General features: G+C 38.8%; 1 protein-coding gene across 7 annotated transcripts in view; it reads left to right on the forward strand.

Moving 5' to 3' along the window:
* Positions 1–12,734, forward strand: part of sipa1l2 (signal induced proliferation associated 1 like 2) — a 100,292-nt gene that overhangs the window by 53,813 nt on the left and 33,745 nt on the right. For all 7 annotated transcript variants that reach the window (XM_008124255.3, XM_008124248.3, XM_008124267.3 and 4 more), the window contains 3 exons: positions 1,062–1,219; positions 2,829–3,405; positions 7,579–7,853. In XM_008124255.3, coding sequence (XP_008122462.1) covers positions 1,062–1,219; positions 2,829–3,405; positions 7,579–7,853 — 1,010 coding nt within the window. The remainder of the gene's footprint in view (positions 1–1,061; positions 1,220–2,828; positions 3,406–7,578; positions 7,854–12,734) is intronic.

Here is a 12,734-nt window from a genome sequence, read left to right on the forward strand (position 1 = left end):
CGGGCAAATAAACATATCTGAAATTCTTGAATTATATTTGAAAGCTAATGAAGGTATTGAATTCCATAGGACTGTGGGTTTTTTAGTAGCCCTTAGCGCCCCCCCCCCCCAGATTGGTTTAGTGTTGTGGACTCTTGAGATGAAAATGTGGCAGGAAAATGTCTATGGATACCCTTGTTTCATTACTTCTAACAGCCTTTTTGCTTTCAGATTCTTATGAACATAGTACCAAAAATCACCTATCACTTTTTAAACTTTATACTAAATATGTTGCCAGAAGGTAGTCTTGTTATTGATAGTTTATGTTTCCTGAGAGCAATCCAGAATATCTCATCTTCTAATTAGTTATGTTCATCACACACATTCTTCCATAGTAAAAAAGTTTGCACTTATGTATTTGAGTAGTTTTCAATAGTCTGCATGGGAAATTCTGCAAAAGTATTACTAAGTCCCCTCAGGGATAGAAGGCGGAATAGAAATAAAGTTTTACTACTACCATTATTATTATTATTATTATTATTATTATTATTATTATTATTATTATTATTACCACCCTGAGTCCCGTCGAACAGCTCTTAAGTCCCCTTGGGGAGAGAGGGCAGGTTATAAATAAAGTGTTGTTGATATTATTGTTATTATTATTACTAATAAACTTTTTATCACAAACCTTGCCACAGTTATTATCATCTAAAACTGCTGCTTCCGAAAGTCTTAGAAGTGCTTACACTCTATAATAATGTTGAATACTGCAATTGAAGTAGGGATAGAATGAGAGAACTCCAATTTTATATACTAAAATACTTCAACATACACCCATCGATGTTTGGATCCTGTCCCTTGATTGTCATTTCAAAATTAATTGAAATGAGGTTTTTCTGAAAGGTAAGTTGGTAGGCTTTGTGCCCCCTGTAGCACCTCAAATTCACCTCTATCTTCTAAAGTTGTGATATTTTGCATTAGCATCATGCCTAAGTAATGCTGTTTTTTATAGTAGTCACTTTTTCTGTTGGAAAGGAATTGAACTGTAGGTAGTATTAATTTTATTTTTTTTCAACATTTAGCTTCTAAGGAAAAGGCATATAGGAAATGACATTGTTACCATTGTCTTCCAAGAGCCTGGAGCACTTCCTTTTACTCCAAAAAATATCCGTTCTCATTTTCAACATGTGTTTGTCATTGTTAAAGTCCACAACCCTTGTACCGAAAATGTGTGCTATAGGTAAGTACAGGTTAAATGCTAGTTGCCTTTACTTGTTGGTTTTCATTAACAATGGCAGTAATCGTTCTGTTCTGTCTTTTGTGTATGTGTGTTAGCATTTTCCATGCATTTGTGCTAGGCATAAAGTTTTAAATGTTAGAAGAAAATTCTTAGATTATTCAGTAAATAAAAGTAAGCTAATAACTGTTTCAGCGCAGGGCAATGCATTGTATTTAGAAAGGAAAAAGGAGTAATCTTACAGATGGAATAGAAGATCATCCTCATTTCATCTTCACTATAAATGTATGAAAATTGTGCTCTAAAGATAGTAAGACATAAGAGAGAATAGTGGGCAATTAGCACACAGTGAATCCTTTTCAGTTCATACCATCAATTTGTTAGTCTTCAGCAAATGGGAATGTAGAGTTGGCACTGTAATGGTGTTGCATTCCAGGCATATATGAAATGCACCACATAGTAATACATTCTAGATATACAACATCACACAGGTTGTGTTGCATTACTTTATGCAATGCAGTACCATGCAGTACATATTAGGTGTTTCTTCTGCCTGCACCTATAACATGTGGTTTTATAATGTCTTGATGCAACAGGAAGTTGGTCTACTACAAAAGCGTACTTTGTTGAACCAGCATATTTTAAGATTTGCCAACAAAGTTGTTCAACTATTGCATAAACACACTTACATTTTTATTGCTGAAAATTCTGATGTGGGTTATTGTGCAAGACTTTCTTCTTTGAGTATCCCTTATCCAAAATATTTGAGATTTTGATTTTTTTAAAAATCTGGATTTTGAAATACAGTAGAGTCTCTCTTATCCAACGTAAACGGGCCGGCAGAACGTTGGATAAGTGAATATATTGGATAATAAGGAGAGATTAAGGAAAAGCCTATTAAACATCAAATTAGGTTATGATTTTACAAATTAAGCACCAAAACATCATGTTATACAATAAATTTGACAGAAAAAGTAGTTCAATACACAGTAATGCTATGTAGTAATTACTGTATTTACAAATTTAGCACCAAAATATCGCGATGTAATGAAAACATTGACTACAAAAATGCGTTGGATAATCCAGAACGTTGGATAAGCGAGTGTTGGATAAGTGAGACTCTACTGTACATGTATTTGTATATAGTTTGGATTTGGAACTAAGTCTAAACACAAAATTCTTTATAGTTTATACACCCCTTCTAAACATAGCCTGAATATAAATGTATGCATAATATTTTAATATTGTTGTGTATGAAAGTTTTGGTACATTGAACCGTTAGAAAGTAAAGGTGTCACTATCTCAGCTATCCATGTGGCTAGCTTCAAATATTATATTATTGATATCACTCTTTTTCTCTCCATGAGGAGACTCAAAGTGGCTAATATTAAAAGCATTAACATAAAATTTAACATATACAAATATACAAATATTAAAACAGTATTAAACATTTCTATTAAAAATAATTCAGATTTTTGAGCATTTTGGATTTCAGAATTCTGGATAATGGATGTGTGTATAAATGTATAAACAGGTAGCAATTCTGTTAATCAAATTAAAATATTTTGATTCTACAAAAACAATTTTCTCTGATATCTCCTTGCCTTTTCAGTGTTGGAGTTTCAAGATCAAAAGATGTACCACCATTTGGACCACCAATTCCAAAAGGAGTGACTTTCCCTAAATCAGCAGTTTTTCGGGACTTCCTGTTGGCTAAAGTAATTAATGCAGAAAATGCAGCACACAAATCTGAAAAATTTCGCGCTATGGCAACTAGGACACGTCAGGAATACTTGAAAGATCTAGCAGAAAACTTTGTTACTACAACTACAGTAGACACTTCAGTCAAGTTCAGTTTTATTACACTGGGAGCAAAGAAGAAAGAAAGAGTGAAGCCCAGAAAGGATGCTCACTTATTGAGTGTTGGAGCAGTGATATGGAATGTGATAGCGCGAGACTTTGGTCAATCTCTTGACATTGAATGTCTCCTTGGCATCTCAAATGAATTTATTGTGTTGGTCGAAAAGGAATCAAAAAACGTTGTGTTTAACTGCTCCTGCAGAGATGTTATTGGATGGACATCTGGACCGATGAATGTAAAAGTTTTTTATGAAAGAGGAGAATGTGTTCTACTGTCTGCATTTGATAACTGCCCTGGCGACATCAGAGAAATTGTACAAAGGCTAGAAGTAAGTATGTTTTCTTTTAATACTTTCATTGTTTCTGTTAAATGCAGTTAAGTCATTTTGAGATATAACAATCCCAGAACTTCATCAACAGGATTTCTGAACTTGGGGCCATAGTTTATTTGATTGAATACTTCAGCTATAAATCAGATTCCTTTTTTTCCTAATGCTCTAACTTTTCTATTTTTCTAGTTATTCATGCCATCTCATGTTATGCACAAAGTATGACAGTTTAGTCAGTGCCTGCGTCTGTCTCTGTCGCTGTTCTGTGTTATGGCATTGAATGTTTGCCTTATATGTGTACAATGTGATCCACCCTGAGTCCCCTTTGGGGTGAGAAGGGCGGAATATAAATACTGTAAATAAATAAATTTTGACTTCAGCTAAACTTCAGGCTTGATCTTTCTGACCCATTCACTTATATTTTTGTTGGTCCATAGGATCTGTAGAACTCTCATCTGCATTTGAAATGATTTGATTTTTCCGCCCTCATAAATTTCTTCATTGTCCAGCTTTCCCACCTATACATATAAATAATATTATTATTTATTATTTATTATTATTATTATTATTATGTTTATTTATACCCCACTTTTTCTCTCCACAAGGAGACTTAGAGCGGCTTTCATTAAAAGCATTTCAGTACAATTTAAAATCTAAAAACATATAAACATTAAAACAGAATTAAATATCATGGTATTAAAATTCAGTTAATATCGGTACATACGTTTTCAAACTAAAAACCACAAAAACCCCTGACTTAATCTTAGAAGCCTGTCTGAATAAAAAGATTTTTTTTTCCAGAGGGACAGCAGGGAGGGGGCCATTCTGGCTTCTCTAGGCAGGGAGTTCCATTCTATGGCATGAATGATTCTTGGTATTTTTGGTTCAAGTAGTCCCTGAATTAAGAACATCTGACTTACGTATGACTTGTACTGTTCCTATACAACAGAGGATCCCAGGCCACAGCCAGAACATAGGGAGGGAGAGAGGGAGGGAGAGGTCCCGGAGGCAGCAGCACCAACTTCACCTAAGCTGTGCTGACAGCCGTGCGGATCTCCTTCCATCCCACCACCAAGTCTGAATCAGAACACTGAGGTTCCCCTGCCCACAACAAAGGGTGTTTTTAACACTTAAAAATGTACTTTTTCCAATTTACATACAAATTTAATTTAAGAACAAACTTACAGAACCTTTTTCGTAACCTAGGGGCTGACTGTATGTGTACTTGGGGATCTTACATAATTCTTTCATAGCTTATCTTCCAAGTACTTTTCAATTTCTTAACAAGAGAAGCTGCTGATCATGTCCCAATCAAAGTGGCTTACCATCCTGTGAATGGTGGTGGTGGTGATGCTTATTCATGAATAAATGCACGGGTGCACTGTCAGTGCCAATTACATAGCGACAAAAACAGGCTTCTGCTGGATTGTAGTGAATGTTGGCAGTATTACTTCATATTGAATCCGCATATATGGCATGCCTCTGTATTCAAGTCAAAACAGAGTAATAAATACATTGCTGTTTCTGGTTTAAATTCCTGCTTCCAGAATTAAAACTACTTTTTCTGTATGACATGTAGTACTGTTCTTAATACTTGTTTCATTCTGTTAAGAATGTTTTTAAATATTTTATTCTGACATTAGCAGTAATTCCTTTGGTGTACTTTTTTTATGCTGCCTCCAAAGGGTAATGCCAACCTAAAGTGGTTTACAAAGGATAACTACCATGTAAATTCATACATAAGTCGCCCTCATGCACACATCGCCCTCATGCATAAGTCAGTGCTGATTTGGCCTCCAAACAACCTGTGCATAAGTTGACCCAGATTTTTGGAATCAATTTTTGACTAAAATTTCTAGACTTATATAGAATCATAGAGATGTAAGAGACCTCTGTTTAAAAGTCTCCAAAGAAATAGCCTCCACCACACTCCGGGGCAGAGAGTTCCATTGCTGAACAGCTCTCACAGTTACGAAATTCTTCCTAATGTTCAGGTGGTATCTCCTTTTCTATAGTTTGAAGGCATTGTTCCGTGTCCTAGTCTCCAGGGCAGCAGAAAACAAGCTTGCTTCCTCCTCCCTGTGACTTCCCCTCGCATATTTATACATGGCCATCAGGTCTCCTCTCAGCCTTCTCTTTTGCAGGCTAAATATGCCTAGCTCTTCAAGCCGCTCCTCATAGGGCTTATTTTCCAGACCCTTGATCCTTTTAGTTGCCTTCCTCTGGACATATTCCAGCTTGTCAACATATCCCTTCAATTGCAGTGCCCAGAATTGGACACAGTATTCCAGGTATGGTCTGACCAAGGCAGAATAGAGGGCCAGCATGACTTCCCTGGAAAAGTTGCATTCAAGATTCAGACCTTGTTTCTCCTTTTAATTTTGATTCTTCTCTGCCTGTAATTGCTTGAGGAGTTTTATCTGTCATCTAGTATCATAAATATTCATGTATAAGTCGACTTCATGTTTAAGTCAAGGGTAGGTTTGAGGGCCAAGATTAATGGATTTTTACATGACCTGTAGATGTCAAAAGTCATCCTATGGAGAGTGGAAAGTGCCAGTGCTACCTTATGGGCCCAGTCACTCCTGGCCACCTCCATTTTCCTATGCAGACATTCAGAAAGGCAAGAGACATTGCCTTATTAGAGACAAACTGAGCCCCACCTTTGTATCTCTCTATTTAAGAGAAAAGAGGGGTTCCTTTTTTGTTGTTGTTCTTATAAAAGTTATGGTACAGTTCCTGATTTTTGGGGTTTATTTTTTTATTAAGATTTCTATTTTAAAAAAAATATTTTTTATTAAAGTTTTACAGTGAAATGATTGGATAAACTAAAGGGAAAAGGGATGGTGAAAAGCGGGGATTAGATAATTCCAGAGGGGGGAGCAGGAGGAAAATTAGGGGAAAGGGGAAAAGAAGAAAAGAAAAAAAAAACCAAACAATAGGAGAGAAAGAAAGAGAAAAAAAATAAGAAAGAAAAAGGGGGTGAGTGGAGACTAATACTAGACTCCTAGGGGAAGGAACCCTAACGGGGGTAAGGGGGTTGACTTCCAATCAGCTAACTTCCGTCTTCAATTCATGTAGTTTCTTCATTTCTTGATGTTTTGAAGGTATTCTTCGAGGAGTGACCAATTCGTTTATCTCATTGGTCTCCCGGTAGCTTTTTTAATCAGAAAAGTCAATCTGTCCATATTTTTAATGTCCATTAATTTTTCCAGCCACAATTCTTTCGAAAGGTTTTCCCTACCTTTCCAATTTCTTGCTAATACAAGTCTTGCAGCGGTTACAGCATAGGTAAATATTCTCTTTTTATTAAGATTTCTAAACTTATACATGAGTACATACAGTAAATCTCCTTGAGTGTCTTCAAGTGTATTTCAAAATAAGGAGGCATAGAAAAACCCAGAGTTTATGGTGAGGGGCACCTTGTCCCATATACATTCCCTTCTTTTTCTAGATCATACCCTGCCCAGGAGATGTATTTTTGCAAAGACAAAGATAGAATTGGACTCTGAGATTATAGTGTTTTACAGTAACATCATAATACCGATTATGTATAAGTATGCTAATAAAACAACTGTATTTATGCATCTAACTTTGATAAGTTTACTAAACAGTGTGTTTTAGTTACTATGTTATTCATATTCCTTTTCATGTTCATAAAGTAATGCAGTCTGCATTACATAAATGTATGAAATCTATATATATAAAAGAGTGATGGCATCACGGCAGCGGACAAAACAACAAAAGTAAACACCCCACAACCTCGAAACTTGACAGCACAACCCCTCATCCATGCCTCTAGGTTGATACAACAAAAAGAAAAGAAAAATAAAGTCCTAATTAGAGGGAGAGGAATAATTGTTTTATCCAATTGCTGCCAGTTAGAAGGCTAAGCTCCGCTCACTTGGTCTCCTAGCAACCCACTCAGCCCAGGGGACCCTTTACCTTAACTACCACCAATTCCACAATACTTTATTTCCCATACCACCATACTTCGCCACAGCAACGCGTGGCTGGGCACAGCTAGTTCATACATAATATATGAAATGTTTAAGAAACAAAATCCAGGTAAATCCTTTCCCCCACTTTTCTCATGTGGAGTTAATTTTTTAAAAGAAATGTTTGATATTTGCATTATCATGCTGTAGTCTAACTAATCTGATACTTCTTTAGATAGTAACCAGAGGTTGTGAAACAACAGAAATGACACTGAGGAGAAATGGCTTGGGACAACTTGGATTCCATGTTAACTTTGAAGGAATTGTAGCAGATGTGGAGCCATTTGGTTTTGCATGGAAAGCAGGCCTCCGTCAAGGCAGTCGTTTAGTGGAAATCTGTAAAGTGGCTGTAGCAACCCTGAGTCATGAACAAATGATTGATCTGCTGCGTACTTCTGTGACAGTGAAGGTTGTTATTATCCAACCCCATGAGGATGGGTCTCCTAGAAGGTAAAAATCCATGGTGTGATCAATATATTGGGTGTAACTTTACTGTTATTTTTTGCTGTTTTAACAGATTGCTTTCTTTGTTAAAGTTCTTGAAACCTTTTTGTTCCTGTGTTGTTGTATGTTTTCCAGGCTGTATGGCCATGTTCCAGAAGGATTCTCTCCTGATGTTTTGCCCACATCTATGGCAGGCATTCTCAGAGGTTGTAGGGTTTTTGTGCCTCTTATTTTGTGTGAATGAGATTTAGATACAACAGTTTAAGGGCACTAATTTGTAATATGTAAAACAATGGATCTTTTTATGCTATTGTAATGAAGGATGAGTGATCCTTATGGGACATAAAGAATCATGAAATAGTTCCCTATATCCAGCAATATACTAAGGACTTATATATTAGAATCTGAGAAATGATTCCCCTAAGATTTCAGTGAATCCCAGTTATTTAATGTGTTGTTGAAGGCTTTAATGGCCGGGATCACAGGGTTGTTGTGTGTTTTCCAGGAAGTATGGCCAAGTTCCAGATGGAACAGGGCCATACTGCCTGGAAAACATGCAACAACTCAGTTATTTAAATTTGTAATTTGTCTACTGTATTCTTTAAAGCAAGGAGTGGCAACTGCCAGTGACTCTTCTCTCTTAAGTGATCCCTCGTAGGTTGAAGACGATGATCTTCCAGTTGTGGGGTCTTGGGGATGGATCCGTAGATGGCTGAAGAGACCTATTCTTAATCCACATGTTCTCCTGCAGTGAGGACATTAGTTTCCAGGTGGAAGGCGGTCCCGGTCAGGGTTGGCTTGACGCTCCTTCCTCTTGGCAAGTTTCTCCCTTAAGCCCTCCATTCATGCCTCTTTGAACTCAGCAGCACTGCTGTTCACAGCTGACCTCCAATTAGAGCGCTCAAGGGCCAGGGCTTCCCAGTTCTCAGTGTCTTTAAGGTTGGCTTTCAGCCCATCTTTAAATCTCTTTTCCTGCCTACCAACATTCCGTTTTCCATTCTTGAGTTGGGAGTAGAGTAACTGCTTTGGGAGACGGTGATCGGACATTCGAACAACGTGGCCAGTCCAGCTGAGTTGATGGCGTAGGGGCATCGCTTCAGTGCTGGTGGTCTTTGCTTCTTCCAGCAAGCTGATATTTGTCTGCCTGTCTTCCCAAGAGATTTGCAGGATTTTTCTGACGCAACGCTGATGGAAACGCTCCAGGAGTTGAGTGTGACGTCTGTAGACCATCCACGTTTTGCAGGCGTAGAGCAGGGTTGGGAGGACAATGGCTTTGTAAACAAGCACCTTGGTATCTCTACAGATGTCCCGATCATCAAACACTCTCTGCTTTATTCGTAAAAATGCTGCACTCACAGAGCTCAGGTGGTGTTGTATTTCAGTGTCGATGTTGACTTTTGTGGAGAGGTGGCTGCCAAGGTAGCGGAAATGGTCAACATTTTCTAATCTTACACCATTAAGCTGTATTCCTGGCATTGCAGAGGGGTTAGCTAGTGCCTGTTGGAAGAGCACTTTGGTTTTCTTGATGTTCAAGGAGAGGCCGAGCTTCTGGTATGCTTCTCCAAGGGTGTTTAGAGTGGCTTGTAGGTCTTCTTCCGAATGCACACAGACTACGTTGTCATTAGCATATTGGAGTTCTATAATAGATGTTGTGGTGGCCTTGATTTTGGCTTTCATTCTGTTGAAGTTAAATAGCTTGGCATCTGTCCGATAGATGATTTCCACTCCGGTGGGAAACTTCCCATCAACAAGGTGAAGTATCATAGCGATGAAGATGTAAAATAAGGTAGGGGCAATAACACATCCCTGCTTGACACCTGATTACACCTTAAATGGGTCACTTTGGGAGCCGTTGCTGTCCAAGACTGTAGCCATCACGTCATCATGGAGGAGCCGAAGGATGTTCACAAATTTGTCAGGGCACCCGATTTTTGGAGAATGGTCCAGAGAGCACTGCGATTCACTGTGTCGAATGCCTTTGCAAGGTCAATGAATACCATGCACAGAGGTTGATTTTGTTCCCTGCATTTTTCTTGGAGCTGTCGTGCAGTGAAGATCATGTCCACTGTTCCTCTGGAGGGGCGGAAGCCGTTCTGGGATCCTGGGAGGGGTTTTCTGAAACAGGGAGAAGGCGATTTGCAAGGATTCTTGCGAGGATTTTCCCAGCAGAGGTTAGAAGGGACATCCGCAATAGTTTCCGCAGTCTGTTCTATCCCCTTTCTTGAAAAGGGTGATGATGGTGGCATCCTTGAAGTCTGCTGGGATTTTCTCGATCACCCACACTTTTTCAGGGAGCTGATGGAGTTGTTGTATCAGCTCAGGTCCACCCTCTTTGAAGATTTCAGCAGGGATTCCATCAGGTCCGCTGGTTGTGTTATTTTTTTTGTTGGCTGATGGCATTGCTGACTTCTTTCAAACTAGGCAGTGCTGCAAGCTCATCCCTGGTTTGTTGTTGCGGGATTTGTGAGAGGGCCTCTTCGGCCACATTGAAGCTACGATTCAGAAGGTTCTGGTAGTGCTCTTTCCAACGTAGTGCAATTGATGTTTTGTCCTTCAGAAGTTTTGTTCCATCTGATGAGCGTAGAGGGTGTATGCCATGGTTTCTTGGTCCGTAGATGATCTTTGTGGCTTTGAAAAATCCCTGAGCATCATGGGTGTCTGCAAAGTGTTGGATTTCTTCAGACTTCTTTGTCCACCAGTTGTTCTTGAGTTGTCTGGTCCTTCTTTGGACCTCAGCTTTTGCACTAGCATAGGTCTTTTTCTTAGCAGCACAGTTGGTGTCTCTCTGCCATGTTTGGAAGGCTTTCCTTTTGTTATCAATTAACTGTTGGATCTCTTTGTCATTATCGTCAAACCAGTCTTGATTTTTCTTAGTCTGATATCCAATGGTTTCTTCACAGGCTGTGATGATGGAGGTCTTCATTTTTTTCCAATGTTCCTCAACATTTTTGGGGTGTTCTATGGGTAGATGATCCTTGAGTGTTGTTTGGAGAAGGGCTCGTTTGGAGGGCTCCTGAAAAGCTTGGGTTTTCATTTTACACCTTATTTTTCTTCCTTGGATCTGCGTTTGGGGGCTATCTTGATAGCCATCATGGATCGGATTAGCCTGTGGTTCGTCCAGCAGTCATCAGCACTGGTCATGGCTCTTGTGAGAAGCACATCACGGCGGTCTCTGGCACGTGTAATTACATAGTCCAAGAGATGCCAATGCTTTGACCGGGGGTGCTTCCATGATGTCTTGAGCTTGTTTTTCTGGCAGAAGAGCATGTTGGTGATGACAAGGTTGTGCTCTCCGCATTTGGTGAGAAGCAAGATGCCATTCAAGTTGCTGTTTCCGACCCCATCTTTTCCTATGATCCCTGGCCACAGGTCGGAGTCCCGTCCGACTCTTGCATTAAAGTCCCCCAGGAGGATGATTTTGTCCTCCTTAGGTATCTTCGATAGGACGATGTTCAGCTGACAATAAAAAAATTTCCTTGATGTCTTCGTCAGCATGTAGTGTTGGTGCATAGGCAGTTATGATGGTTGCCTGTTGGTTTTTGGCAAGGTTAATTCGGAGGTTTGAGAGTCGTTCGTTAATGCCAATGGGTGCTTCAGTCAGGTGCTTCACCAGGTTATTTCTGATAGCAAAGCCAACTCGGTGTATTCTTCATTCTTCTTCAGGCAGTCCCTTCCAGAAGAAGGTGTAGCCTCCTTTTTCTTCCTTGAGCTGTCCGTCTCCTGTCCCTCTCCTGAAGGGCTGCTATGTCAATGTTAAAGCGTCCCAGCTCCCTTACAATGATAGCAGTCCTGTGTTCCAGGCATTCACTGTCAGTGGTATCCAACAGTGTCCATATGTGTCAGTGTCCGCCAGTGAGTAGGGGCTGTATTGGGGGCTGCCCTTCTATCTCCAAAGGGTCGGGCAGGGATGACATTTCACGCTCGTGAATTTTTGGCATGTTTCCCATGTGGGGAAAAGAACAAATATAGAGAGTGATGGTAGCAAGTGTGGTGGTGGAAACTAGGGACAGCAGCAGGGAAGAATATGGAGAAAGATTGGGATGAGGGCAGGTGTGAAGGAGAGTACATTTTAGGATACGGATGAAGCATCCATAACATTTTGGAATGTTCTGAATTCTCAAACCATCTGGAGTACTGAAATGTTTTATAACTTTCAGGAATATTGTAAAAATGAAATATCATATATTAATTAGAGAGACCATAACCTTAATAAGTACATTCAGTTTGTAATAAATACATAAAATGCTTCCTCTTTTTTGTAAAATATAAGACAAATATCAACATACATGTATACTGTATCATTATATTTGTGAGATATATTTATATCTTTATTATCTAATATGATATTACTTTTTTATCACCACTCTTATGAAACGTTATCATGGGCTCCTGTAATATTTTCAAATTGATGGATTATCAATACTGTGACTAATGACAAAATATTTGGAAGAATTGAAGGTTTAATTATTACTGAATATCTGGCCTCTATTTCAGTCTTCTCTGTGCCTTTTTCATCCCTCTGAGGCAAAGTACTCATTATCTGTAACCTAATTGTGTCTGATTCAGTTTAGTCTCTTATCTAATCTTCCCAGTTGTTTCACTATATCTGTAACATCTGCCTATCTTCAGAGTCCATACACCTGAAATCCTTTCCCCTTCTGTCAATACAAATACTTTTTGTAGTTTTTAATATCCTTTCCTTCTGCCCTTTTTAATCTTGGCTTGCTTTGTTTTCATCCATTCATACGGTACTATTAAGATAAAGTTTCTTGGAATGTATATCTGACTAAAGTAATCCTTTTCTCTTGACTTGTATCACATATTATTAAATCAAATATTATTCTGTTGTCTTAGAAGTTTGAAGATTGTTTTATACTCATCACATGC

Source organism: Anolis carolinensis, chromosome 1 (assembly GCF_035594765.1).
Source record: "Anolis carolinensis isolate JA03-04 chromosome 1, rAnoCar3.1.pri, whole genome shotgun sequence".
Lineage (NCBI taxonomy): Eukaryota > Metazoa > Chordata > Lepidosauria > Squamata > Dactyloidae > Anolis > Anolis carolinensis.